The sequence below is a fragment of the Pteropus medius genome, unplaced genomic scaffold, assembly GCF_902729225.1.
Source record: "Pteropus medius unplaced genomic scaffold, Ma_sr-lr_union100, whole genome shotgun sequence".
In the NCBI taxonomy this organism is placed as follows: domain Eukaryota; kingdom Metazoa; phylum Chordata; class Mammalia; order Chiroptera; family Pteropodidae; genus Pteropus; species Pteropus medius.
The window spans coordinates 4,336,625-4,362,322 of NW_024344374.1; the positions used below are offsets into that span (position 1 = coordinate 4,336,625).

General features: G+C 46.2%; 1 protein-coding gene and 1 long non-coding RNA gene across 4 annotated transcripts in view; one reads left to right on the plus strand and one right to left on the minus strand.

The window, feature by feature from the left end:
- The window catches only part of EPB41L4B (erythrocyte membrane protein band 4.1 like 4B), a 115,295-nt gene extending 111,828 nt beyond the window's left edge, over positions 1-3,467 (minus strand). Inside the window, exon 1 of one of the 2 annotated variants that reach the window (XM_039870662.1) lies at positions 2,652-2,967. In XM_039870662.1, the coding sequence (XP_039726596.1) occupies positions 2,652-2,954 (303 nt within the window). In that variant the 5' untranslated portion in view covers positions 2,955-2,967. Of the gene's footprint in view, positions 1-2,651 lie in introns of both variants that reach the window. The other variant, XM_039870661.1, reaches the window with a different exon arrangement.
- A 5,518-nt stretch (positions 3,468-8,985) lies between these two features.
- Positions 8,986-24,979, plus strand: LOC120608730 (uncharacterized). Of its 2 annotated transcripts, XR_005654500.1 has the most exons (6): positions 8,986-9,525; positions 11,014-11,133; positions 11,887-11,981; positions 19,487-19,583; positions 20,775-20,870; positions 24,326-24,979. It is a non-coding gene; the product is annotated as an uncharacterized LOC120608730 (long non-coding RNA). The 2 variants fall into 2 exon arrangements; XR_005654499.1 differs by lacking the exon at positions 20,775-20,870.
- Positions 24,980-25,698: the final 719 nt, after the last annotated feature.

Genomic DNA, 25,698 nt, shown 5'->3' on the forward strand with positions numbered 1-25,698 from the left:
GTGTCCATAGCACAGTGCCTGGCACACTGGAGACACCCAAAAAGTGTCGACTGAACTGAAAGCTGAGGAGCCCTGGCACAGTCACATTGATCAGGGGGTGTTGTATTCAAGGCAGTTTCAGAACACAAGCATCCTGATCAGGGCTAATAAAATGGCTTATGACGATGCATAACCACTTTTAGTATGCTTAGTAAAGGAATTCTTGAAGCTAACACCACCAGAGAGTTTTAATTACAAAGGAGCCATAGTTAGCCTGGCAAGTGCACTGGCAAGTGCCTGTGGAAGCGACTGGAGACAAAAAATCCGGCTTAGGGATATGGCGGTCAAAGGTAAATCCTATCTGTGCGCCAGGCAGCCATGCAACACCAGAGCCCAGGAAGCGATAAAAAATCCAGGGATGCAGAAGAGGAGAATAATGACAAGTGAGGCCAAATGCCAGAAAGGTCAGCATAAAAAGGGAGCCCAGTGAAATGGGTCTGAAGGAGCACATGCTGCAAGTTCATGGGGAGCTAGATGCTTGGCATTAACCTCGTAACTCCAAGAATTACAAGAACTAAAACTCTGATCTGGAAAGACGAGCGTAGAGATTGTGGTGCAGTTCTAATATCTACTAAATCTTTAATTCGATGAGCCTTGCTCACTGGTGATTTTTCTTCAACTTTCCTCCCCGAGGGCTCACATAACAAAACTAAGCGTTTGCTTTTTATTTGCCTTTGGACAGTGTGTGTGTGTATGTGTGTGTATTTCTGTATAAATAAAATGTGGGATTCGGTGAATCACATCTTAAAGTATCAAGAAATCTACAATCATAAGAAAACCCAGTGAATTTTTTTGTAAGTAGCCTTTAATAGTGAAGAAGCCTTTTAGGATGCAAATACACCCCCCTCCAATGAAGGCTCCACCAGCTGTAATTCCTACTGTGACCTGTTCATGTGTGTACCTTGTTTGTTGAGTCTATTCACCATGCATGCACTTTACTCAGTTTGCATCTTTCATCTCAGAAACACCACTTAAGCCTGTCGCACAAACCTGACAGAAGCAATACATTTTATTAATGAACCATCCTTGGGGGGAAAAGACAGAAGAAAACCATCAGCAAGGAGCAATGTCAAAGTTTCCAAGGAGAGCATCCCTTTTCCAGATCCAAGATGCAAAATATGCCACATTCTCTTCACCCGCGAGCTGCCCACTCCTCCCGGTTCTTCGGGCCTCCTTTCCCAGCTGAATAAAAGCTGGAGAGCCTCAATCGCCGGCAGCAGTAACATTTTAATGCTATTTTAGACAACTCTAAGAACTGGAATGTTGGCTCCTTTTCTATGAATAAAAAAAACCAAACCCAAATGGGTATTATCATAACAAAATGATATCCTACGGAGAGAACTAGGAGCCACAAAAATAAAATTGCCATAAATTGAAACTGTCTCAAAATTAAACCTACACAGGGAAGCATTAAACCCCGGGCCAGGCAGGCTCTGATTTTCCCATCTAAAACCCTTACATGTTCCTAGTTCCCTCGCAAAGTCCAAAGAATTTCCCCCACCCAAGAAGGCCTAAATGCTTTTTTTGGAAGTCCAGGTATGTTATTATTTTTCCCTGGAAACCTTCGAGGTGATCTGTAACATTCATCTAAAGCTCATTCATTGCTGTGTCCTCCTTAGTCACACCCAAAGATTCCCAAAGGCACCGTCTGCCGCAGCGCGGGGTGCACAGCAGGCGCCCCATTAATGTGCAGATTTGATCTGACCAGATCTGGCCCCTTGGCTAGAAAGACACGTAGGTAGCCAGATGCCCTGGCGGGGACAGCCGGCCTAGCTCTCTCTGCTGGAGGAGGGCGGGGTGCAACCACCTGTGGGCGAGTGGCTGGCTCAGCCCTGGCGCCGCCGCCACCCTGGGGTGCCTCGGCTGCCCCACACACGTTGCCTGAGGGGAAAGCCCGGTGCTCCAGGCCCCGTGGGGGCCCTGGGGAGGACTCCCAGTGCCCCAGTAAGGGCTCTGCCCGGCGCAAAGTTGGTCAGGTCCAAGAGAGTCGATTCTAGAGTTAGCGCCCAAGTCGCCCAACCCCCTGTGAGGTTGTGGGCTATAGGGGATCTCTGGGATAAGGAACGGGGGAGCGGAGGTAGTGGAGGAGCACCGAGAGGGAATCAAGAGAGAATAGAATTGTTCCCCTGACTCCGTCCCAAACTTCAGGCACCTGCAGAGTAGCAGGCCTGGTGGGGGCTTTGCGGGGGCAAGTGGTTCATGCCAGGGCAGCCTTGCATTGCTTTGAGATTTTCTAACCAACAACCCAGCACCAAGAAACCCCCGCAGGAATCAAGGGGCGCGAAGGGGAACACCGGTCACCGCGCCAGGGGGCAGAGACGAGGAAACTCGTGCAATGGGGAGGGGTGAGACCCAAAGGATGAGGTGGAAACCAGAAAAGGTGCTACCCAGCAGTGCAATGTTTCAAGGAGAGGGCACCGGCCAGGGATGGGGCCTCGAGAGACCGGGACCGGGTGGTCCAAAGGGAAAACCAGGGTTAAGGGGTGCTCGCAGAAGGGGGAGAGGATCGCGGAAAGGTGCTAGGGGAGCGCCCCAGAGGAAAAGCATGTGGGGTGAGGAGCTGCCCCAAGGGGCGCGGGGTGCCAGTACCCGGGACTGGCCCCGTCACTCACCGGCAGGTCCACGCTCACTTCGGTCCCGTCGAGCAGGAAGACGCGGCAGTAGAGGGTGGCCTTGGCAGCGCCGGCGGCGGAGATGTGCACCGCCGCGCCGCCGGTGAGCAGGGGCCCTCCGCCGGCCGGGAACACGCTGCCCCCGGGCGCGGCGGGCAGCGGCGAGGCGGCGGCTGCGGCCGGGCCCCCCCGCGGCCCCCCGTCGCGCTCGTCCCCCAGCCCGGCGGCCCGGCGCCCTGCCGCGCCCCGCGCGTAGAGCTGCATGGAGCGGCGGCCGAAGGTCCGGCGTAGGAACCGCAGCATCCTGGCTCGGGGCGCCCCCTGCCTCCGCCCCCTGCGCCGCCGCTGCGCCGCCGCCCGGGAGCACTCCGCGACGCCGTCAGTGACCGCGGACGCCCGCGCCGCCTCCCGCGGGCTGCGGCCCGGGGCTCGCTCCCGCTGAGGCCGAGGCCGCGCTCCAGCTGCCTGCGGGGCGCGCCGGCCCGGCCAGCTCCGGCTGCAAGTGGCCGCAGGCGGGAGAGCGCGCTCGGGGCGGCCCCGGAGCTGTCCCGCTGCCGCCGCCGCGCGCTCTCTGAGGCCGGCGGCCTGTGCCTGCAGCTGGGGGGCCGCTCCCGACGGCCGTCCGCCGGCGGCCTGGGGCTGCGGGGGGCCCGGGAGCGGGGGGCGGGCTGCGGGCTGCTCCCGCGCGGCGCGTCGGCCGAGGTCCAGCCGGAGCAGGGCGCCTGCGTGCTCCCGGCGCGCTCACTCCCCCTCGCTGCGCCGCGCCCGGGGCCGGAGGAGGCCCGGCCGAGCGCCCGCTCCCCAGGCGCCTTTTCCTGCGCCCGCAGCCCCCGCCTCCCACCTGGGAGGCTGCACCTCCAGCTACCGCCACCGCCGCTGGGACTGCAGCACGCCCTCCTCCCTCGGGGCTGCGCCGGGTAATTGCAAACCGGGTCTGTGCTGCCCCCTGCCGGCCTGAGCGCCCCCTGCTGCTGTAGGTATGCTCACGTGTGTACACGTAGGTGAGCACACACGTGTTTCCGGCGCCCCGAGCCCTGGAGACGCCGCGTGTCTCCCCTCATCTAGTTAGGAAAACAAGGCTGTATGCCCTCCAAGAAGCCCTGACCCGGAGGCCAGAGAGAGAATAGCATCAAGTGAAGCCCTTCTTGGGCCCTCAGTTTCCCCTTCTGGAAAAGGAGAGAGGTAGACTGGGTGATCTAAGTCTCTGCCAGTTAAATTCAGTTTAAGATAACAGAGCTGGAAGGGCCCTTTCAGCCATTGCAGTCCAATGGACTCATTCTAAATAAGGAAATTGAGGCCAGGCAAGGAAGGGAAGTACTTTTGCAACCGAAGATGCAGAAAAACCCCTTTCCTCAAGGATCTCGTCCAGTATTGACGTAGAGGCCTGCATAAATAGCCATAATTGAGAGGGCTAGTGAAGCTGAATAAGTTACTGGGAAGCAGAGTAGAACTGAAGTCTGAGAATGAATAGTATAGGAAACACTGAGAATATTGGAGGCGGAGGGGAGTGTTTAGAAACAGTACTCTTCAGGTACATATGAGTTCAAGACCTGCCTTCGGGAGGCCTTGTTGCTGGAAGGAACGTAGAAAATGAGGAGACTGAAAGGAGGTCAGCCCTCTTGAGAAGAATAACACTACTTTTTTTTTTTTTTTTAATCGTGCCTGACACTGTGCTAAGCCCTCTCCATTCATCATCTCACTTAATCCTTAGGACTTAGGACAACCTGTTTCCACAGACGATTTTATCCCCATTGTACAAAGGAGGAAATTGAAGTTTGCGCAGCTTAAAAGACTTGCTCCAGATTTCGTTTGCAGGGCTTCAAAGCTGTTGCTCCGAACTACTGCCAGGCTGAGGCATGTGGCATGATTGTCAAGCAATGAAAGTTTCTGAGAGGCCTGGACAGAGGCAGTGGCCACAGGAAAAGGGACAGAGAAAGAGGACGGGATGAATTCGAATTTAGACATTTATTGAGGATCAGGCACTGTCTTAGGTGATTTCATGGATGATATTTTCATTGATCCTCACTCCAACTCTCCGAGGTTGTTCTATTTATCCCCATTGATTTAGGTAGAGTTTGGGGCTTAGAGATGTAATATCCCCCCCTGAGGTCTCAGAGCTCCTGAATGGCAGCAGCCAGTACCCTCACGTGTTGCTTAGTATTTCCTTTATGATTTTACAGGGGTGTACCGTGTGACAATATAATCTGAAGGGGCATCTGCAGTCAGCCTTCAGGTACTCACTCTGCTCCCCTCCCCACCAGGCTTGACTTAATAGAATACCATCAGCAAGTTGGTGTTCGAAAGTAGCCTAATCTGCTTCCTGGCTTCTAAGAATATCCCATTTCCTACTGTATAGCCCAGGAGTGCTGTGGTAGACTGAATAATGCCCCCCAAAGATATCCACATCCCAGTCCCCAGAACCTAACGTGGCAATAGGGACTTGGCAGGTATGATTAAATTAAGGATTTGGAGGTAGGGAAGTTATCCTAGATTATCTGGGTGGGCCCAGTATAATCACAAGAGTCCTTATAAGAGGAAGCCAGGATGGTTGAAGTCAGTGAAAGTGGTGTGACAATGGCAGCAGAAGTCAAAGTGATGCAACCGGGAGGAATACGGGTGGCTCCTAGAAGTCGGAAAAGGTAAAGAAGAGATTATCCCCTAGATATCTCAGAAGGAACACAGCCTAAGGACTGGACTTTTCCTTATTCATCATTTATCCCCACCCGGCATCTAGCCTGCTGTCTGGTAAGTATATAGTAGGCAGTAGTAGGCATTCAATAAATGCTTGTTGAATGAATGCAGGATCTCATTTCAGTATTATAATGGCCCTGTGAGGTAGAGATTGTTGTTGCCTTTTAGGGGCAGGGAACATGAAGATTGGAGGGGAGCCTAGACTCACCCTCATGTCTCCTGACGTGTCTCCTGACTCCAGATCTCATGTGCTACGGACAGTACCATGTCATTGAGAATCACCTGGGGACTCCAGATTGCTTTAGCTTGACCTGTACCTTCTCTGTGTCAGATACTGTCACCTAATTGATCTACTCCAGTCCTCATCACAGTTGTGATTTAATCACTATTTTCTCCACCACATAGAGGAGAAACTGAGACTCAGGCCTTCCTTTGATTAAATTTCATGTCGCCCAGATTTCAATCTCAGAATTTAAATTTGATGAGCAAGTTTGCATTTTGTGCGCTCATGTCATGTACATTGATCTTTGCTTTTCTGACTTAAAAGTCCCTATCTCTGTTATCTGAGCTCTATAACCAATCTTTCAAATATTTTAATTGCCATTTCTCAGACCTCCTCCATGCTCCGTGTGAATGGGCCAGAAGTGCACTCTTTTATGGGCCTTTTGGTCTTCAAACTATTATTCTGAGGCTCCAGAATTTCACCTGTGTTTCTGTCTAGAACTATCTTGCACTGAAGTTCTCAAGATACAGTCTACACGAAATTCCAGGTCTTTCCCTTGGTCGTAAGCGGTGGCTTGACTTCCTGAGTTTCATGGACAGTATTTGGAATGGGATCCCTAGAGTCACCTTCTTGCCTTCTCCTCACTGAAGCTCCGTTACTACTTCTTTACTCATGTCAGGCTCCTGAGAACTTCCCATCGTCCCTCCCATCCCTACTCCAGAGCTTTGTGTCAGCAGCAAACCTTGGAGAGTCCGTATGCCCTCCCTTCCTCCGCAGTAGTTTTACATGTTAATTAAACAGCCCTTGCCCTGTCTCGAAGGAACTCCTTTCAGAAATGTGCCATTTATTCCTATCCTTCGTTTCCTGGCTCTTTTCCTAGGCTCATTAAAATCGTGCCCTCATTCTGACTCCTTTTCTTTCCCCATAGAACAAATTACATTTTAATGTATGTTCCTATTTACTCCCTCATGAATTTTTCTTTCCATAAACATTTATTGAGACCTTACTTTGTACCACAAAGCCTTCCTCACCCTTCCAGTAAATGTCGTCTTGGGAGGGGGGTGAAATTGGTGAAGGAGATCAACTGTATTGTAATGGATGGTAACTAGACTCACAGAGATGACACTATGTAGTACATGTAACTATTGAATTACAGTGTTGTAAACCTGAAATATATAATGTATACCAATTTTACTACAATAGCTTAACCTTTCTGCTATTGTTTCCTAGTAATAATAACTATCATTAACTGAAGACTGTGTAGTGGGCAGCTGTGGTTTCTGTCAGCCTAGCATCCATTTTCCTCATTCGTATTACTTTGTAGAACTACTTCATCCCCACTCAGAGGCCTGGTGGACAGGGCGAAGCTGACTCCACCACTGTGTCAGATATGTATGGCACATGATCAGGCCTGGCTAATCAGAGCATTTCTGGAGACCTGTCACTGGCTCAGGAATGGGCGGGAGCTCATGTCAGGCCAATGAAGGTCAGCCCCACTGGAACTCTTGTTGAAATTATTGGGAATCGGCAGTGTTCAGCCTTGGAGCTGCTTGCTATGTGCCCACCTTGACGGGACATGGAGAAAGCCTGAGGATGACAGCAATACAAAGAGAAGCAGAGCCAAGAGGAAGAGAGAGACACAGATTTCTGATGACAATTTGATTTTAACTACCTGGATCCAGACGTGCCTGAGGCTACATTCTGGAATTTACAATTTAAAGAGTGAATCAGATTAGAATGAAGATTTCCCAGGTCTCTTTCTTGAGCACAGGGCATAAGCGTTGTTCTGTATAGACACTCTCTTTATTCATGGTTTAAAGGACTCATCTCCACGGAAATAATTAGCAAAGCAATGCTCATCACTGTATTATACAGAAATAAGAGGAAAGTTAATAAACCATCTAAACTTTTAGATCCAGAAGTGGCAATGACAGAAGGACTTTGGGGTGACTACAACTCAGTCCCAAATTTATATATTTAGCCTGTCCTTTCTCCCTGCTCCAAGTGGTAGTTCTAACTCCCTCCTCTACATCTAATCCCTCGATCTCCATTCCAAACATCTACTCCCCAGTCTTCCGCCTAGACTCAAGACACTAATATCCGGTGAGAAAGAAGACTGTCTCCCACTTTCCTCATGCCAGCCCTAGCATGGGTTTCCTATCTGAGGACATGTTTCTTCCCTGAAGGTTTGCATTGTGCTTTAGGGAAACACATGTGGCTCCGATGCAATAGGCCTAACATTTATGCTGGAGATGCACACGGAGAGTGGAAGGTGGACATTTTTACAGTGCTTTCCCACCCTGCTGCCTCCCCGCGTACACCTGCGATGTTATCTCCTCTGGCCTGACATTGCCAATGAGCTTGCCTGTCTCTTTCTCTTAGCCAGCTGCTTACTTTTATTCTTTTCTATCCCCTGGTCTAAAATCAGTGTTGTCCAATGGAACTTTCTGCAATGATGGACACATTCTGTATCAGCTTTGTTCAATATGGCACCCACTAGCCATATGTGACTATTGAGTACTTGCAAGGTGGCTAATGCAACTGAGGGGCTAAATATTTAATTTTACTTTATTTTAATTTAAATAGGTACCTATCCTTAATGATCATCATATTGGACAACACAGGACTAGACATCACCCCTACCCCATCACCTACAGCTGACTTCATCTCCCTACTCCCTGCTCCACTCCTATTGGGAAGGTCTAGTTCCAAGTTGCGACCCCTTTGCCTCCGTCCCAGACTGCTGACATTAACCGTCCCATGCCTGGCCGGGTCACGAGGCATGACAGTTCTGATCTTATTTGCCATCAAATCAAAACCCCATCTTCTGCCAAGTTGGTCAAAACCAAAAGGTTCTTCCAAAGAAATACCTTGGCAGCTGGGCTGGGTGGTGGAAAGTGTTTTTGAAATTGTGCCATAGCTCAGAGCACACCCTGGAGGTGGCATTCCAAAGGGAGGGTGCCATGGCTCACCGGAGTTAACACTACGCCGCCAAAGTGCGGGAACCACAGACATGAAAGGAACCCTCCCCGCCACCTGCTCCTCTTTTGTAGACTTTGAGTCCTCTTTCTTACAGAGGAAAGAGAGAATGGAGGAAACTTAACGTGATGCGTAGAGCCAGATGCATGCCAGTGAAGGTTTGAGAGGAGTGAGGTCTGCGAGGGGCCTCTGAAGTGGGCTGGCTGGGGACAAGCTAGTGGCCCTGGCGATCTTGAGGAGAGTACAATGGTGGAAGCAGTGAATGGGTTATATTGGTTTAAGAGAAAATGGAGACAGGGGAATGGAGATGGTAGATCCAGACTACTCAGTTTAAAAGCTGCCTCAAAGGGAGGCAGTGAGTTATCCAAGAAAGAACTTCTTCGGGACTTCTGCTGAATTCCAGCGTGAGACTCACTTTCTCATCTGTAAAATGGGTGAGTACTACTAACCTCAAAGTTCTGTGATGACATCAACATGACAAAATGTAACCGATACAAAAAAATAAACAAAGCTTTATAAACTGCAAGATCCTGGAAAAATATAAGGCTAGAAGAAGGAGGGCCAAGGGAACCAAGCAGAGTTTGGGGCGAGTTCTGGTTATTTTAATATTGAGGAGGCCAAAACAAATGAGAAAAAAAGGTGGAAGAAACAAACACAGAGAGAGTATCTGTACGCAGAAAGGAGTTAACCGCATTTTCTGAAGCTGGAGGGAAGGCTGGATGGAGAGAAGCTGGGTGGAGCTGAGAATGGAAAGATGTTTATCGGAGGCACCCTGGTTTTCATTCCCAAGAAAATAATAGAAAGGATAACACATCTTTATGCTGTGCAGAGGTTTGTGGTTTGTGAACTACTGTCACAGACCTGACCGCATTTCATTACTCTGCGTGACAACCCCGGCTGTGAGGCATTCCTATCCCAGTTTACAGCTGAGGACACCAGGGCTCAGAGAAGTTGTGGGGCTCGCCTGAGGTGACTTGGCTGGTAAGCAGCGGCTCGCACTAGGACTAGAACCTATGGATCTCACAGCTATTAGGCCGGGCCTCTTTCCCTCCCTCACGGCCCTCTCCAAACTGAAACCGGGCCCTTCCCTACAGCCACGCCAGCTCCCTCCCTCACTGACTCACTGGGAGGGGGCCCTGTTCTTCTTTTCTCCCCAGAGCCAGTTTCTGACCCTCAAGACTCCACCCTCTCTTTCATCCCTTCACCTCCCTCTCCCTTAGCTCTTTTCTCCCTTTTGATTAAGCTGTTAGAAATAAAGGCAGGGGTTTTAATGATATTAATGATATTAAGATGGGAGCCACTGCAGGCCTGCCCTGCCCTGCCACTCCCCATTCTGATTCCCAAGGGAAACAGGCACCAAGGGCAAATGTGGGAGATACAAGCTGTGCTTTGTTTCTGCTGGGCCTGCCCAGCAGCCAGGGCCTTCTGATAAAGCTGGGATGGAGCCCAGGGCCTGCCTGAAGGCCTGGGAGGGCCTTTCTCTCTCCCTCTCCCTCTCCCTCTCTTTCTCCCTCTCCCTCTCTCTAAACTCTCCTTTGTTTGGGGGACGTTTCCTCCTTCTGGTCAGTAGCTGACTAGAGAAGCAAAGGCAAGTGTACTTAGGTGTGGGTGAAAGAAGAGAGGATCACATTTTTGCGTGTCCTTTTTTTTTAATGCTCACTGACCCCCCGTACAAGTAAACTTGACCTAACCGACGCTCTGGAATCTGACCAATCAGATTAGTATTCCTTCTTAAGGTGGAGAGCTGAGAAGTGGCAAGGAGACTTTCCTGGTGTGGCAAGTTGGGCAGGGCCTCTCTGCCAACTGCGGCAGTCTCAGGAGAAATTTCTAGAACCTCCTGCTCCCTCATCCCTTGCTGTCTGTAAGCCCCCATCCCCAACTTTTCCACGGCCACTACTCGACCCTCTAGACCACTGCCTCAGCCTCCCCTGCAGTCCCTCCCCCTCCAATCCATCCCTTACCCAGGCCCCAGAGCAACCAACTACTCTGAAAAGGAAATGGACCCAGCCATTCCCCTATTTATAACATTTCAGCAGGGCTGATGACAAGGGACACTGGTAAAAACGGCAGAGCTCTATGAGTCTGGAAGGGGGCTCAGAGCCAGCTATGTTTCATATCTGGACAAATTCCACATAAAGCTTTTTAGCCAGTCTATATTTGTTGGGGAGACCAAACAAATGTTAAACCAGAGTTCACCCTCGCTCTCAGAAGCCTTCTTAATCTGGCCGTGCCTGCTGCGGTAGCCCTGGCTTTGTCACTTCACCAATCCTGAATTCTAAATTGTTGCCATTCTTCAGACACACTAAAGCTCCCTTCGAGTCTTTATATGCTAAATCTATCTCCCTCAAATATATTTTCCCACCTGCAAACTCTTATTCACCCTTCAGAACCCCAGAGTGGCCCCCTCTGTAAAGCCCTTTCTGACTCTCTCTAGACAAACCTGGTTGTGTTCTGCCTCTGTCCTTACAGTACCAGATGCACATGTATCTCCCTCTGCCACGTAAATTGAACAACCTCTCTGTGCTGAGAGCTGTCAGTCCTTCGCAGTTTGCAGATGATGGCTGCTTGGACCAGCGAGCTAATAAGGAGGTAAACCCAATGTGATGTGGTGATGGATGGGCCGTGGAGGCGAGGAAGGCAAGTGTCATAGGGTTTCTGGCTGGCGAGTCCCCTTCCCTCTCAGACTGAGAGCTCCGTGAAGGTGGAAGCCATGCCTCATTTACCTCTTCATCCCCTGCCCCATGCAGTGATAGTTGGGGGGATTCCTTCAGAACCCGGAAGCCCTGAGCCTGCTGGGAAAGCAGCACTGGCGATTCCGGCCAGGAGGGTTTGAGAGGACAGAAGTGGAGAACAGAGCCAGGCCAGAGGAAGGGGGAGGTCACCTGGTGAGTGGTCCTGGGTGCGTGTTCCAGAACTTTCATTTCAAGTAACCTCAGTTATTGGCTGTCTCCCCTTAGCCTGTTCCCCCACCTCTACAGTCAGACAAATGCCCACTGGGGTCTGAAAACTAACTTTGAGACTTAATTCTACCCCTGCCCACCATGCCCAACCTTAGTTATTTGCTTCTCCTGGGGCTTCTGTTGCCCCCCTCTCCTCCTCCCTTTCCCCACAACTGCTCTCTTTTACACACACACACACACACACACACACACACACACTAGCTGGCACACATGGATGTCCATTAAATATCCATGGTCACCAAGTGAGAGTGGGCATCAGAGAGTCGAGCGCAGAAGCATTGTTCAGAGGTGGCATTTGAATTCTGGCTGTGCTGCTTACTTGCTATGTGACCTCGTGCACAGAATCTGAGCCCTCTCACCTTGGTTTCTCATCTGTTAACAGGGAGTAATAATAGTATCAACTATTACTGTCAAAGAGAAACAAGCAACATGAAGTATGTGAGAAATAAACAACATGAAGTATGTCGACTATGTCTGGTAAGGACCCAATAAATGTGAATTATTATGGTTAGCCTTTCTGTTCATGTAATTATGGATAATTTTATATCCATTAAAAAATAAAAACTGTCTGGGTCAGAGCCTGGCTGGCCTGGCAGGGGGCCTAGGAGAGGACAGGGGCCCCAAGCCTTGGGCATGGGAGTGGAAGTGAAGTTGGTGGCCTTGAGCCTTTGGCCTGGGGGTTGACAGGGACCATGCAGGGGCTGGGAGAGAGGGAAGAGAGGACAGAGAGAGAGAGAGAGAGTGAGAGAGAGAGAGAGAGAGAGAGAAGGTTTTTCAGAAGTACAGCCGAAGAGAGAGAAAGCAAGCCACCACTGTGGACAGAGAACCAGTCTCCAGAGAACAGAAACCCTGCAAACCGGTCTGGCCAGTCCTTGAGCCAGGCGGGGTCAGCAGTGTGGCAGCCTAGGAGGGAGCAGGAGCGGCCTGACTGCAGCAGGGCTGCCCTTGGGCGATGCCGGAAGCCTCCTCTCCCCACCTGGGAGGCAAGTCAGGAGCTCTGCAGGCCTGTCCTATGACAGCCCTCCTGGGTCTGGAAGAGAGAGAAAGACTGCTTTAGGGAAAACTGGGGCACACACTCTACTACAAAAAAGCTGTACTGCTTGAAGTCTGACAGAGCTGGTTTCCCATCTCTGCTCTAGCAAGGGTGCCAAAACCATTCAAAGAGGAAAGAACAGTGTTTTCAATAAATGGTGCCAGGTAAACTGGAGAATGGAGTTAGACCCTTATGTTACACTACAGGTGAGAATGAACTTATAATGAACCGAAGAATTAAACATAAAACTAAAACTATAAAACTTTGACAAAGTTTCTATATAGAGACCCACAAAATAGAGGCCATTTAGTGGCCTGGCCCACATCAAAATTATAAATCTAAGTCAGCCTGCACTTACAGGAAACGCCTCACTGTCAAGGAAACCTCAATATGTCAATCATAGTTCTCTAACTCAGCTTTAGCTAGCTTACTCAAAAAAATAGATCCCCCTCCTCCCGCCACAGCCTTGTAAAGAAATCCCCAGTCTTCTAGCCAATCATATCCTGTTTGTGCGTTGCCTCTTTTAACATTCTATAAAAATGGCTCTTGCCCAAAATCCCTCAAGAAGAGTGCTCCACTGCTTGTTAGGCTTTGTTTCCTCCCATCCACACATTGTTTGACAGTGATTTCTTGGTTGTGACACCAGAAATACATGCAAAAAAAAGCAAAAAATAGATAAATTGGACTTAATTCAATCAAAATCAAAATCAAAAAAACATTTGTTCATCAAAGGACATTATCAAGAGAGTAAAAAGAAAACCCACAGAATGTGAGAAAATATTTGCTAATCATATATTTGATAAGGGATGAATATTCATAATATGTAAAAGACACCTACAATTCAACAACAAAACAACTCAACTCAATAGTAGCCAAAGGATTTGAAAAGATCTTTCTCCCAAAAAGATATACAAATGGCCAAAAAGCACTTGGCAAGATGCTCAACATCACTAATCATTAGGGAAACGCAAATCAAAACCACAAGGAAATAGCTGTGTTTTTAAAAGAAAATAAGTGATTGGTTACAAACAAACAAACTAGGAGGACATACCACTTCATACCCTTTAGGATGGCTTTTATGAAAAAATACAAAAATAATGGTTGAAGAGGATGTGGAAAATGTGGAAACCTTGTATTTCTCCTGTAGGGAATGGACAATGGTGCAGATACTGTGAAAGACAGCTTGGCGAGTCAATTAAGCTCTTTGTGCCTCAGTTTCCTTATCTGGGAGGATTAAATGATGTCAGTTAAAGTGCCTGGGGCACAATAGATGTTCAAATGTTATTTTCCCTTATTGCTTTTTTCCCCCCCAAATAAAAATAGCTATTTCCCCCTTGATTAAAAACTAACAGATACTCATTGTGAAAACATTCTTCTCAGGCAATATTTAGTAGAGAGAGACAAGCATTTTAAAGAATAACATAATCCTACCATTCAAAAAAAAACAGTTATCATTTTGATATATAAATATCTTTCCAAACATTTTTCTCTATTTTCTCATATATAGCTCCATTTTTTTATATATGTAACTTTATTACTAAGTAAACAGCATTCTGTAAGTAAAACAAAAAAGTATAATATAAACACCTTTTTAAATAAAATATAAAGCATTAACATGACAGCATAATAAACAAATATGATAGTCTACCAATATAAACACATCCTAGAATTTTAAGCAAACTTAAAATAGTCTGTATGATTTGACATTCTTGCCCACAGAAACTTATAATCTAGCGGTGGTGGGAGTTAGAGGTGACAAACAAGTAATATAACACACATTTTTTTCTAAACAAAAGCAAGATCTTTTTGCACATGCCACCTTGTAATTATACTTTTCACACCACAAAATATCTATCCAATATCCTTGCTAACTTTTCAAATATATTATTTAATGCATTTCTTAAGACGTGCCTGTGTTTTACCACTGAGTTTCAGTATCTGAAGTGAAGTAACTGTGGGATACCATGTTTTTCCCCTGTTCCAGTATGCTGAATACTGTGTGTCGAATCCAGTACGCTGAATACACACTGAATTTAGTGTGGGTGTTACCTCTATGTCAGAGCAAGTTTTCTTAAAGCACTTTCTTCAGGACCCAAGTCCTTTAGTATGCTTCAGCATACAAGTATTCTATGGCAGGTAAAACAGATTGGAAAAAGTATCTTGTATATTCCCCTCTTAGAGGTTTGTTGAGCATTTGTTAAAGGCATGTTGAAGGCTCTAAGAAGTCCTGCAGTTAAGAAATTAATTTAATTTTGTTTAAGCCAGTTGTCTTATTTTTGGCCACATACCAAAGTGTCAATGGTTACTGGACAAGCCTGTGTGTCATTGTGTGCAAAACACTGCTGGAAACTACTACAATAGAGATTGAGCTAAAATGGAAAAAAGGTTGCTTTTCTGATGGGTATGGGTGTTAGGGTGCTGCCACTGGAAATGTTAAAAGCTATGCTGTGTTTTAGATAATATAGGAGACAAAGGTGTAATAGTAGGAGAAGGGGGTATCGAGAAGACGTTGCTTTTGGAAACTCAGGGAGAAAAAAAAAACACACATAGTAACCACAGCAATGGCAAACATTATCTCAATGATTATCTTAACTATAATCAAAGATAATGCAAATTGAAGCAGATTTGAGGCACTTCCTGACATTTACTTTAAAAAATGGGGTTATTAAGTGGAAATGCAAAATGGTATTCCTGATGCTGGCAAATTGTAGTAAAACTGACATAGTTAACTAATGACACTAAATTTCCACAACCCATTGGAAGGCAATATGTAGCAAGAACCACAAATATAAGCATCTCTTTGACTAGTGATCCCACTACTAGCCATCTATCCTAAAGAAATATTAAATAGAAAGCCTTACACTGAAGTATTATCAACTGTAGCAAAATTCTGTTGACATCCTTGTTAAAGTGTCAAAACAGGAGGTGTGAGTTGAGATAAAAGTGTGCTGTTGGAGGTATCCGTGGAATTAAAATAAACTGGATGTTAGTGGGTTTGACTCGACTGAGGAATTTTAAAAACAGATTCCAAGGCTCAACCCTTTTGTGCAAAATCATCTTCTGGCCGAAAGCTCCCCACCTCGGCCATTATATTTTGGCTCCACCCCTCTCATCCCTCATCTGCCATTTCTAGTGTCAGATTCTCTCTGCTTCTAGTTTTAAGTCCAGACAGAGGGGATCTGGTTGGAAAATATTCTTTTGTGCCCGGTCATTGGCCAGCCTATGAAATCGGCTGCTCTGGGGTCGGTGCCCAGCCCTGATCCAACCAATTGTACATGGTTGAACAGAATCGTACAAAATGGAGTCCCCTATGCCTACCTGCCTCTCTCTCTTTTCACAGGATCTCTGTATGGGACAGTTTGCCTGCAAAGGCAATGATGAAAATATCCTGTGGATTTTTTGGGGAAAAATAGATTATGTAATTCCAAAGTTCCAGTTGACAAGAAATCAGGCTGAATTTTTAGATTGGGTCGCAGCAGAAAATCTCAGCAAATGAGACTTCTTTCTTGGCCAAGTGCTCTGACAGAGAGAAAGAACTATTCTATAGCTATTTAATAAACAACCACTGGGACAATTAGCGAACTCAACCTCCAATAGCATGGATTTTGGCCTCCCACAAATTTCAGAAATGTCGCTTTCCCTCATGTCAGGGTTTTAAGTAGCACTTTCCCAAATGATTTGATTAAATTAGCAGTTTGGAATATCATGCTCAGCTTCAGCCATCCTTGCCAACCTAATCCTGCTCAGAGAAAGCCATACCCACTCTTGAAAACAGAAGGATGTAAAGTTGCTTTGTGCTAAAGTTTGGCCAGTGCAGTAGGGGGAGGCCTCGATGACAGAGCTGCCAGCGATAGAGGAATGAGAAGGAGCTGAATTTCCAGGGAAGCAAGAAAAAAAAAGAGGAGGCCAGAAGGAACAGAAGCTGCCCTCCCTCCCTTAGAATCTCAAGGTCAACAAAGTTCTTGCCGTGCTGTCTAGGACAAGAGCCACTAACCACGTGTGGCTTTTTAAAAAGTTAATGTCAATGGAACAGCAACGACAAAAATGGACAATACAAAAACCTAATGAAAAATTCAGTTCATCAGTGGTACTAACCATATTCAAGCACTCAATAGCCACGTGTGTCTAGTGGCCACGATATTAGACAATGCGAATGTAGACCATTTCCAATATTCCAGAAAGTGCTGTCAGAGCCATGGAGTAAGCTGTGTTTCCTTCCTGCTACTCCTTGCCAAATGTTGGTCACCCTGTGCCCACCCCGTGGGGACAGATTTCACAAAGCCAGTTTGGAAATCTCTTGATGGTTTAGCATTTTGCTTGGAGATCTAGAGAGCCAAAACTGGGTAATCAAGGTCCTCCGAGGAGGACTAAGTCACCACTCAGAGGCTTCTTGGGTGGAGAGCTCCCCAGGTTGTCTCACTTTGCAGAGGGGGGAGAGGGGGTTAATGGGTTTCTCCTTTTCCTACTTTTCTAGCCAAGTAGCCATAGTTGTCACTTCGATGAGCCTACAATTCATGTCTGGGTCCCTATAATGCAGAGGAGCTTTAAAAGGGGCGATCAGTCCAAGGTTCAAATGCCATTAAGGTCTGAGGAAAACATGAAAAGGTGTAGCTTAAAAATAAACCAAACCAAAGTCCCCACTCCCACCAGGCCAACTACCAGTACCAAGATGCCCCGGGAGCCTTTGGTGGGGGCGGGAGAGGTGCGTGTCATTTTAATTCCCTTACCACGAGTGGCCATGCCTGTCAGGAAAACACTCAAGGGAGTTTCACTCAGCAGAGCTGACCTTCACCCTCAAGTACACCGAAAGATTACAGGGACATGTTATGGGGGTACCTGAGGCCCCACTTCCAGCTGCATTTTCCCTTAGTCTAGTCCCAGTTCTGAAGACACAGGCCTCGCTGTTCCACTGAGAAGGGCATCGGGCTTTGGCCTGGGGGATGCTACAGACCCCTCTTGCCTAATATCCGCTTTGGCCTGGGGGATGCTACAGACCCCTCTTGCCTAATATCCGCAAACAGAAGTATTCCCTCTTCTGCATTCCCAGCCTGCTACACCCAGCTTGCCTGAGCCTCAGAACTTGCTGAGCAGAGATCATCTGATTTGTCTGGAGCAATCAGGCCAGGCCCATTGCAAAACACACTGATCATATCGACCCAGCTTTCCCATCTGAAAGGTTTGACTTTTTTCCAAGAGAAGCCTTAATAGATTAATTAGATCTCTGCCTCTCAGGCATTTGGCAAATAAACAATGCTGCATTTATACCAACAATAGGAATAAAGAACCAGTAATGTTTTATCATCAAAATTAACCAACCTGGGTTTAGAGTGAGGAGCAATAGAGAGCCAAAGTATGCATGGGGGCAGTAGTGTAGCAGGATAGGTATGGAGGCAAATTTACTGCATCTCTAACTTCCACCCTTTGGATAAAATTTGGCAGGTGAATCTAAAGGCTTTCATACTTTGCCTCAAAGTGAGCCTACATTTCTTGATCTTTAGGAAGCATAACGGCTATCCTGGATAACCACATAAATCTTGTTCCTGAGTTACAGCCCTCTTTAGCACTTGAATACATTGCAAATATTAGTAAAATGAATTTGTTTTTTGATATCCTGAGGTTCCAGGAATGTTTTTTAACAGCGATTTTCAGGGATCTGTTTCCTAAAACTAAGTGGGACACAAAACTTATCAGACGAACTTCTCTGTGATTGAAAAATAAGTTTTCCTTGTTTCTACATAAATTTCTATTTCTGGTGACTTTAAAAAAAATAGAGAGACATATAGTTGATAGATTCAAGAGGTTTAATCAGCATGAGGTTCAACTGATAACCTGGGTTACACATTCCTTGACATGTTGTAACAATATGAAAATATTTCCTAAAGTTTATAGGAAACGAGTTTTCTAATGAGAAGGAAATCATTTTATGGAGTCTTAAGCGCGTTTTTCTCTGTGATCGGTGAAGCAATGTCAGAATGCTTCAAAGCCATTTCGGCATGGCCCGATTATCTTTGCGGCCTCCTGTTTCCATCCCCCTACCACTCTGTTTCATCTTCCACGCATCACCTCCTTTGAAACATCACCTCTTCCATGCCTCCAGCTCTATGCACACACTGTTTCCTCTGCCTGCTGTGTCCTCCTTCACCCAGCCCCATTTTCTGATGGCTTAAGCATACTCCTACTTACTGTTTAAAATGCAGACAATAAATGGGTGCTTTCAAAGTACAAAGTCGATACACTACAGCAATTTGAGATATACAGCAGAGTGAACCAGTTCTGCTGGTTCCAACTTATCAGGGAAGTTTGGCTTCTCTGAGTCCTAAATCTCAGAGTCCCAGATCAGTCACTCCCCTCCCCCATCTCCCCCCTTCCCGGCCCTTGAGGAAGCACTGCTGGTTTTCCAGGTATCACTCCTGAGCTCTGACCAATGTACCTCTACAGACAGCTCTTAGAGTCCCCACAGGGGCTGCTTTACCTTCTCTGCCTCCCACACCCAGAAACCTCTTTCCCTAGGTATGGCCAGATTACAGGACTCACGGAAGACCTGGGTTCCTGAAGCCTGCCTCACCCCACAGCCACTTCAGAAGGGGCCTGCAGCCTTCCTGGTTGGCATAAGAGCCTTTTTCTGGCCACAGTTAACTGAGGGATCCGGCCTCACCTCTCAAATTGGATCAACCTGTCAGTGGAAAGGCCTGAGGACACATTAAGCCCTCTAAGTCAACACAGTATGCAGCTACACTCTAGAACCAAAAAAAAAAAGGAAGGTGGTGGCCCTACCTAGAGAAGGAGTCTTTTCTGCAACTGATGTTTTTGAGTGACCTTGATGAGCCAGAAGGAAAAGAGAATAATCTTTCCTGAGCACCTACTATGCACTCATATAATTTATTTTTGCATTTAATCCTCATAGCAACAGAACTGACAGGATTGTTTTCTCTGCCTGTAACATTTGCAGGACCAGAGGTAGAAGACAAAGGGAGGTCCACATATCACATACCATATGCTTCAATGTTTTCAAGTTAAAAATCAAGCTAAGACGCTGTTAAAGATAAGTATGTGCTAACCTCCTAAATGGACAAATACCTTCATAATGGTCGGGGAGGTCAAGTTTGAATTTAGAATTCTTAGGCTCATCAGAGTTCTGAGCTGAAATGTGGTGATTTGGGGAGAACAGCCGCTTTTCTATTCAACCAGGACTCAGTCCTAAGCCACTAGGAGGACACATACCTGTATGGTAACCAGATGTCTCTGCTGTCTACCTCTGTCCCCATGACCCCCTCTCCAACAGCTGCCCTAGGCCTCCATCAGACCTCAGACAGAGTAGTACATCCTCAAGAGGATGGATCTGGGAGCAACCTTCACAGACTCCAGAAGGTTCGGGCCCATTTGAACATGGAATTTCAGGGGCCTGGCCCCTGTAATGTGGCTTACATGGGGAACATGGGTCCTAAGGGACAGGTCCCTTTGGTTCCATGAACCCCTCACCCAGCAGGGAGAAATATAGGCAAAGGAACCCCAGAAGAGGACACTATAGATCATGGAGACCAGAGCAGGGGCCCCTCTCACCTGAGCCTAAGGATTTTACTGACTTTATTTCTCTCTTGCCCAAATGAGCAAGTCGAATAGAGCTGGCCAGGAAAGGCCAGTCCTAGGGAAGATGAACCCAGGCGGAAGAGGCAAAGTCCTTAATCCAAGGGGAACAGAAGATCCCATCTCATTCGTGGGTGATGCAGGGTTGACACAGCAGCAGTCCATGTTCTGAGATCACTTGCTAAATTCATAAATCGGAAACGGAATCTCGTGAGGTTAAAAGTTTCATGACTGTCACACAGCTCATAAATGATGGAGCTAGGCTGTGAACTCACATCGGTCTGACCCCTGCTCTTTCTGGACCTCACGCTACTCCTTGAAAGACCAAAGAGAAGGGTGGCTGAGATCGAAGAGAGGAGAGGATGCAGAAAATAGATAGCTGAATGTCGAGGCTCTGGGATTTGATGAATCTTGGCTTTCCTGCCTGCAGCTCAAACCAGAGTCCAATCTAAGAGATTCCTGAATGTTGGTATGCCACCCGGGTAAGCTCCCGACCTTGTCCCACCCCTGGCCTTAGGAAGCTATACTACTACTGTCCCTAAAATGCATAGTCCTCACATTGAGTGCCTATCTGATGTTCCTCTAGCTTTTCAACCAGCTATCTTTAAGTTTTTGCTTTAATGAATTCTGACCTTTCTGCTCATTCTTCTAAGCCATCTGCCTGCTCCATGAAAAAAGGTGGCCATGGGTGTGCCAGCTAATGAAACTTTCCTCAGACAGAGAAAACTCACAAAACACAGTGACACAAGGTATTTAATTCTTCATTAAATTTAACTATTAGAATTATAACTTGTTTATAGGTCTCTATTTGGCTTTGCCAATGAAGGCCAGATAATATTATAAAGCAAGATTTAAAAAAATAAAACACCCAAGTACAGACTGAAAATATGGCTATAAAATTTATATGGCCATCAATCCATTAAAGCCTTGGCCTTCTTTCAGTCTTTTTAAGGCCAGCGGCTCTCAACCTTAGCTACATATTGGAATCAGCTGGGGACCTTTACGACCACAGTTGAATGAATCCCATCCCCAGAGATTGTGATGTGATTGCTCTGGGAGTAGAGAGTTTTAAAAACTCTCCAGGTGATTTTATGCAGTTAAGATTGAGAAGCATGATTATTAGGGGAAAGTCTTACTTTAACCCAACTTGTGCCGCTTTTAGCATTTAAAAGTACAGGTCCTTGAGCCTGGCTAGAGAACATCTTCCCCAAAACTTACCATTTATGCCAACTGTGAAAACCCACTGCCCTGCTAGGTTCTGTGAGTGCTCTGGTGTATAGTCAAAACTCTTCCTATGTTTACAGTTTTAAGGAAAGAGGGACTTAGTTCATCCCCTGCATAAATGAGCAAGTCGAATATAGTAAGCCAAGTGGGGTCAATCCCTGGGAAGACGAGGCAAAGTCTTCAGGCCAAGGGCAGCAGATGGTGCCATCTTAATTCTGGGGGGAGGAGCAGCAGTACTCCATATTCTCAGGTCACTTTTCCCTCTCTTCTCCACTTGCCCAGCCCCTGTTGGCTGCATGGCTCTGGGCTGGCTCTCTTTGTGTCAGAATCTTCTGCTCTAAGAAAGCTGGGAGGGGGCTCAGAGGAGGCTCTAAAAGTTCTAGACCTCAGGCCCCTGCCCCACCTCCACTAAGTCAGTCCAAGAGCCTTAGTCACATGGCTTGCCACCCACTCATTTGTTGGTGACCCAAGGACAGTTACCCACCACAGTGTCTCCAGTGCAGTTGCTGCAGCTGCAGAGAACCGTACAACGAGCTCCACAACACTATCTGGCCTTTGGCTCAGGGCCTGTGGTCCCCTGGGGCTGGGCTAGAGCCCTCTCAACATAGCCTTTCTTCATAGATTGAGGATGGCTTTTGCAGTCAGCCATTGGTCATCTACAGATCGAAAGATTCCTGACTACACTTGTCGTCAGCCAAAATAACCAACTGAGCTCTGCTCCCGACCCAAGATGGGATGAGGCCTGGGAAAAAAAAAAAAATGCCCACATTGTTTTATTATGAGATCAGGCATAGCTTTGCCAGTGGTGAAGGGAAGCCCTCAAATGCCTTTAACATTTCTGCCAGTCTTGGCAGGTTATTTTCATTCTTTACCAGCACATAGAAAACTATTGTTTCTGAAAACTCTCAAGCTCCCTCTAGTGTATATAATGTATTGGGCATTACCCGAGTGTCAAAATTTTGAAGGACCTAAGGAAATAATCAGAAATTTGGACTGAGACATGAATTATAGTAATCATAGCAGTGACATTTATAATAGCAAAAAAGTTATAGATAAGCTAAATAGGGAAGTGGAAAAATAATCATAGTACATTATAACATAGAACTTAGAAGTATAATGTTTATGAAAGACTTTTTAATGATATGGGCAAGTGCTCATGACACAATCATGTTAATGAAATTACATATACATTGAGCTATATACTATGTAAAAAAGCATTTGTAAGGCAGGGAGGGATGAGTAGGCAGAGAACAGAGGATTTTGGGGGGCAGTAGAAATACTCTGTGGTATTATAATGATGGATACATGACTTTGTACATTTGTCCAAATCCATACAACGTACAACACCGAGAGTGAACTCTAATGTAAACTATGGACTTTGGGTGATTATGATGTGTCAGTGTAGGTTCATCGACTGTAAAAATGTACCACTCTGGTGGGGATGCTGATCACGGGGGAGGCCATGCATGTGTGGGGACAAGGGTACATGGCAGTCTCTGTACCTTCCTCTCAGTTTTGCTGTGAACCTGAAACTGCTCTAAAAAATAAAGTCCTTTTAGAGAAAGTTCTGGAAATAGATAGTGGTGATGGTTACACAACATTTAGAATGTGTTTAATGCCACCAAATCGTATACTTAAAAATGGTTAAAATGATAAATTTTGTTGTTTATATCTTAACATAATAATAATAATAATAATAATAATAATAAACCTTAAAAAACAGATGCAATGCATGCTCTAAAAAGGTTAGAAAGAAATGTCCCAAATGTGAGCTATCTTTAGGAGATTATAGATGGTTTTTTATTTTTTACTTTAGTCTACATCTGAAAGGCCCACACTGAGCATGTAGAAAATGTAATTAGAATATAGAATCTATAATTTGGAAAAAGTTGTTTCATCAGTCAGGGTCTCGATAGGAAACAGATGGCGTACTCAGATTAGAACAGTGTGTGGAAGGTTCACTGACAAAGGGATTAATTGCAAAAGTGTGGGGATTTGGTTGGGGGCAAGGGGTGCTGTAGGACCTGGGGTATAGAAACAACAGACCTGTCCCATCCTTAGGCTGAGAGAAGAGATGAGGGAGGAGTTAGCAGAACCCAGAAGGGGCAAGAGTTGTGCAGAGCAGGCCACCCTGAGAGGAGCAGTGACCTTCAGTTGGGGCAACAGCCCAACCAAAGGTGACCTCTCAGAGTCACTCACCTCCCTCCTCTAATCTCCTGCTGGAGATCCCTACCTGATTGAACTCACTGGAAACCAGAGGGCAGGGAAACCATGCTGCAAGGCATACAGGTCGGCGTTATGGAGGCTCAGAGCAGAGTGCAGAGGGTAGAGAGTGATGTGAAGAACCAGGTGAATGAGAGCCAGTAGAATTTTTTAAAAAAATTGTAAAAGCTTGAAGAATTTATTGATTCTGAGTTGGGATGGACCTTAGGGGCTGTCTAGTCCAAACATATGTCTCCCATTTTGAAATAATTTTTATCAAATTCTAGGAAGATGGCCATTTGACCTCTGCAAGGGTACCTTCAGGCGTGGGCAGCCCCTTACTCCTGGAAAAACCCGTCTCACTTTGAGCAGAAATGATTAGGGAGTTGTATGTGAAGAAGCAGAATGACACAATGGAAAGAGCAGGGACAGAACACATGGACTCAAATCTCTGCCACTTGGTCAATTTATGTTGGTCGGTTTTCTCACATGTAAAATAGAAGCAATAAAACTTATCTACAGATTTTGTTGTGAGGATTAAGAGATGATACATGTGAAAGGAAATATAACAGCTCGCACATGGGAAGCACTCAATGGAGGCTGAATCTGAACCTGAAATCTGTCTCCTAGAAATTTGTATCCATTGGCCCCATAGTGACCCAAAGCACCTCTAACACATAACTGCCCTTTAGATATTCAAAGATAACAGGATTATCCTCCTGAGTATTTTCTCCACTTTAATGTTTTTCTATTTCCTATGATCATTTTTGTTTTTCAGACACTTTATCCTCTTCCAAACAAGGAGCTGCCTTATTCTTAGATGACTCATCTCCATGGTCAGTGGATTGGTACAGAGAAGGTACTGGACCGAAGATGGCCAACTGGTTCCTGCCCTGGGCTTTTCAAATTGAAACCGAGGCAGGTCAAATCCTCTCTCCTGGTAGGAGCTGAGGGATGTGAGGTATGGGACATGTCGGCAGCCATGTTGACTGTTGTGTGGTAGAAACACACTGTGCGAGAGAGAAAATGAAGGTGACCTTGAGAGGAGCAGAGAGATGGAGAGTGAGGGACTGCTGGCAGCATTCAGGCTTCTGGGTACAGTGTCTCTGGAAGCCCAGTGCTATCCTTGTCCTTTCATTGGATTGTCACTTAATCCTTCTTGAATTCTGTAAACCAATAAAGTCCTTTTGTCTAAACCAGTTCACAATGGGTTTCTGAGACTTTTGAATAAAAGAATCACATTGGCCACATCCGAAAGTCTAGAGCATGGGCTTTAGATTTTAAAAAGCCTTTGTTTGAATACTGTATTAACCATTTACTAGCTCTGTGACCTTTAGCAAGTTCCACAACTACACCGAACCCATTTTCATCACCTGTAAAATCACAATGACATTAGGTACCTTGTCACTTTGCTGTAAAGGATAAGAAAGAATCGTATAGATTAAGTCCAGTTCTGTACCTGACACACCGTAAACTCATCCCACTGGCAATAGAAAAGCAAAATTTATTATTACTGAGTTTGCAGTTAATTCAGACACTTACTGAAGTTGTCACAGATTTTGTTTCTACACCCTGAAACTGTACTGACTTTGGGAGCCTAATTGTGGGATTTTAAGAATTTCCCTACTCACTTACCCCTTCGTTCATGCCAGAGAAATTGGTTAGCAGGAATGTCAAATGTTTGAAAGGATAGATGCTCCCCTGTTCCCTAGGAAGCTTCTGACTTGTGTTGTTTTCAGAGTTTCATGACCAGAGCAACAGAAGCAGTCAATGTTTAAAGAAGTCTTTCTCCTCTGCTGTGTAAATTCTTGGGCCTTTTCCCAGAAATGACTTTCCAGAATAGTTGTCCTAGAAAGCTACACACAGACTGCCTGTCTGCTAAATTACCACATGTCGGAGTCAATTCACAGTTCCTATCATCTCTATACCATGATGATGACTATCCACAAAAAGTCCTTGGCTTGGAGTTAGAAGATTCTATGCTCAATTTTCAGCTCTAGAAGTTTCTAGTGTGGATTTACTTGAGGTGTTGAAACATCAGGTGGAATGATTCATTCACTTGTAATTCATTCAACATTCATTGAATGAGCATTCTTCATGTCTCAGGCTTTGTAGGGGCTGGTGCTGGGGTTATAAGAAACACTAAACAAA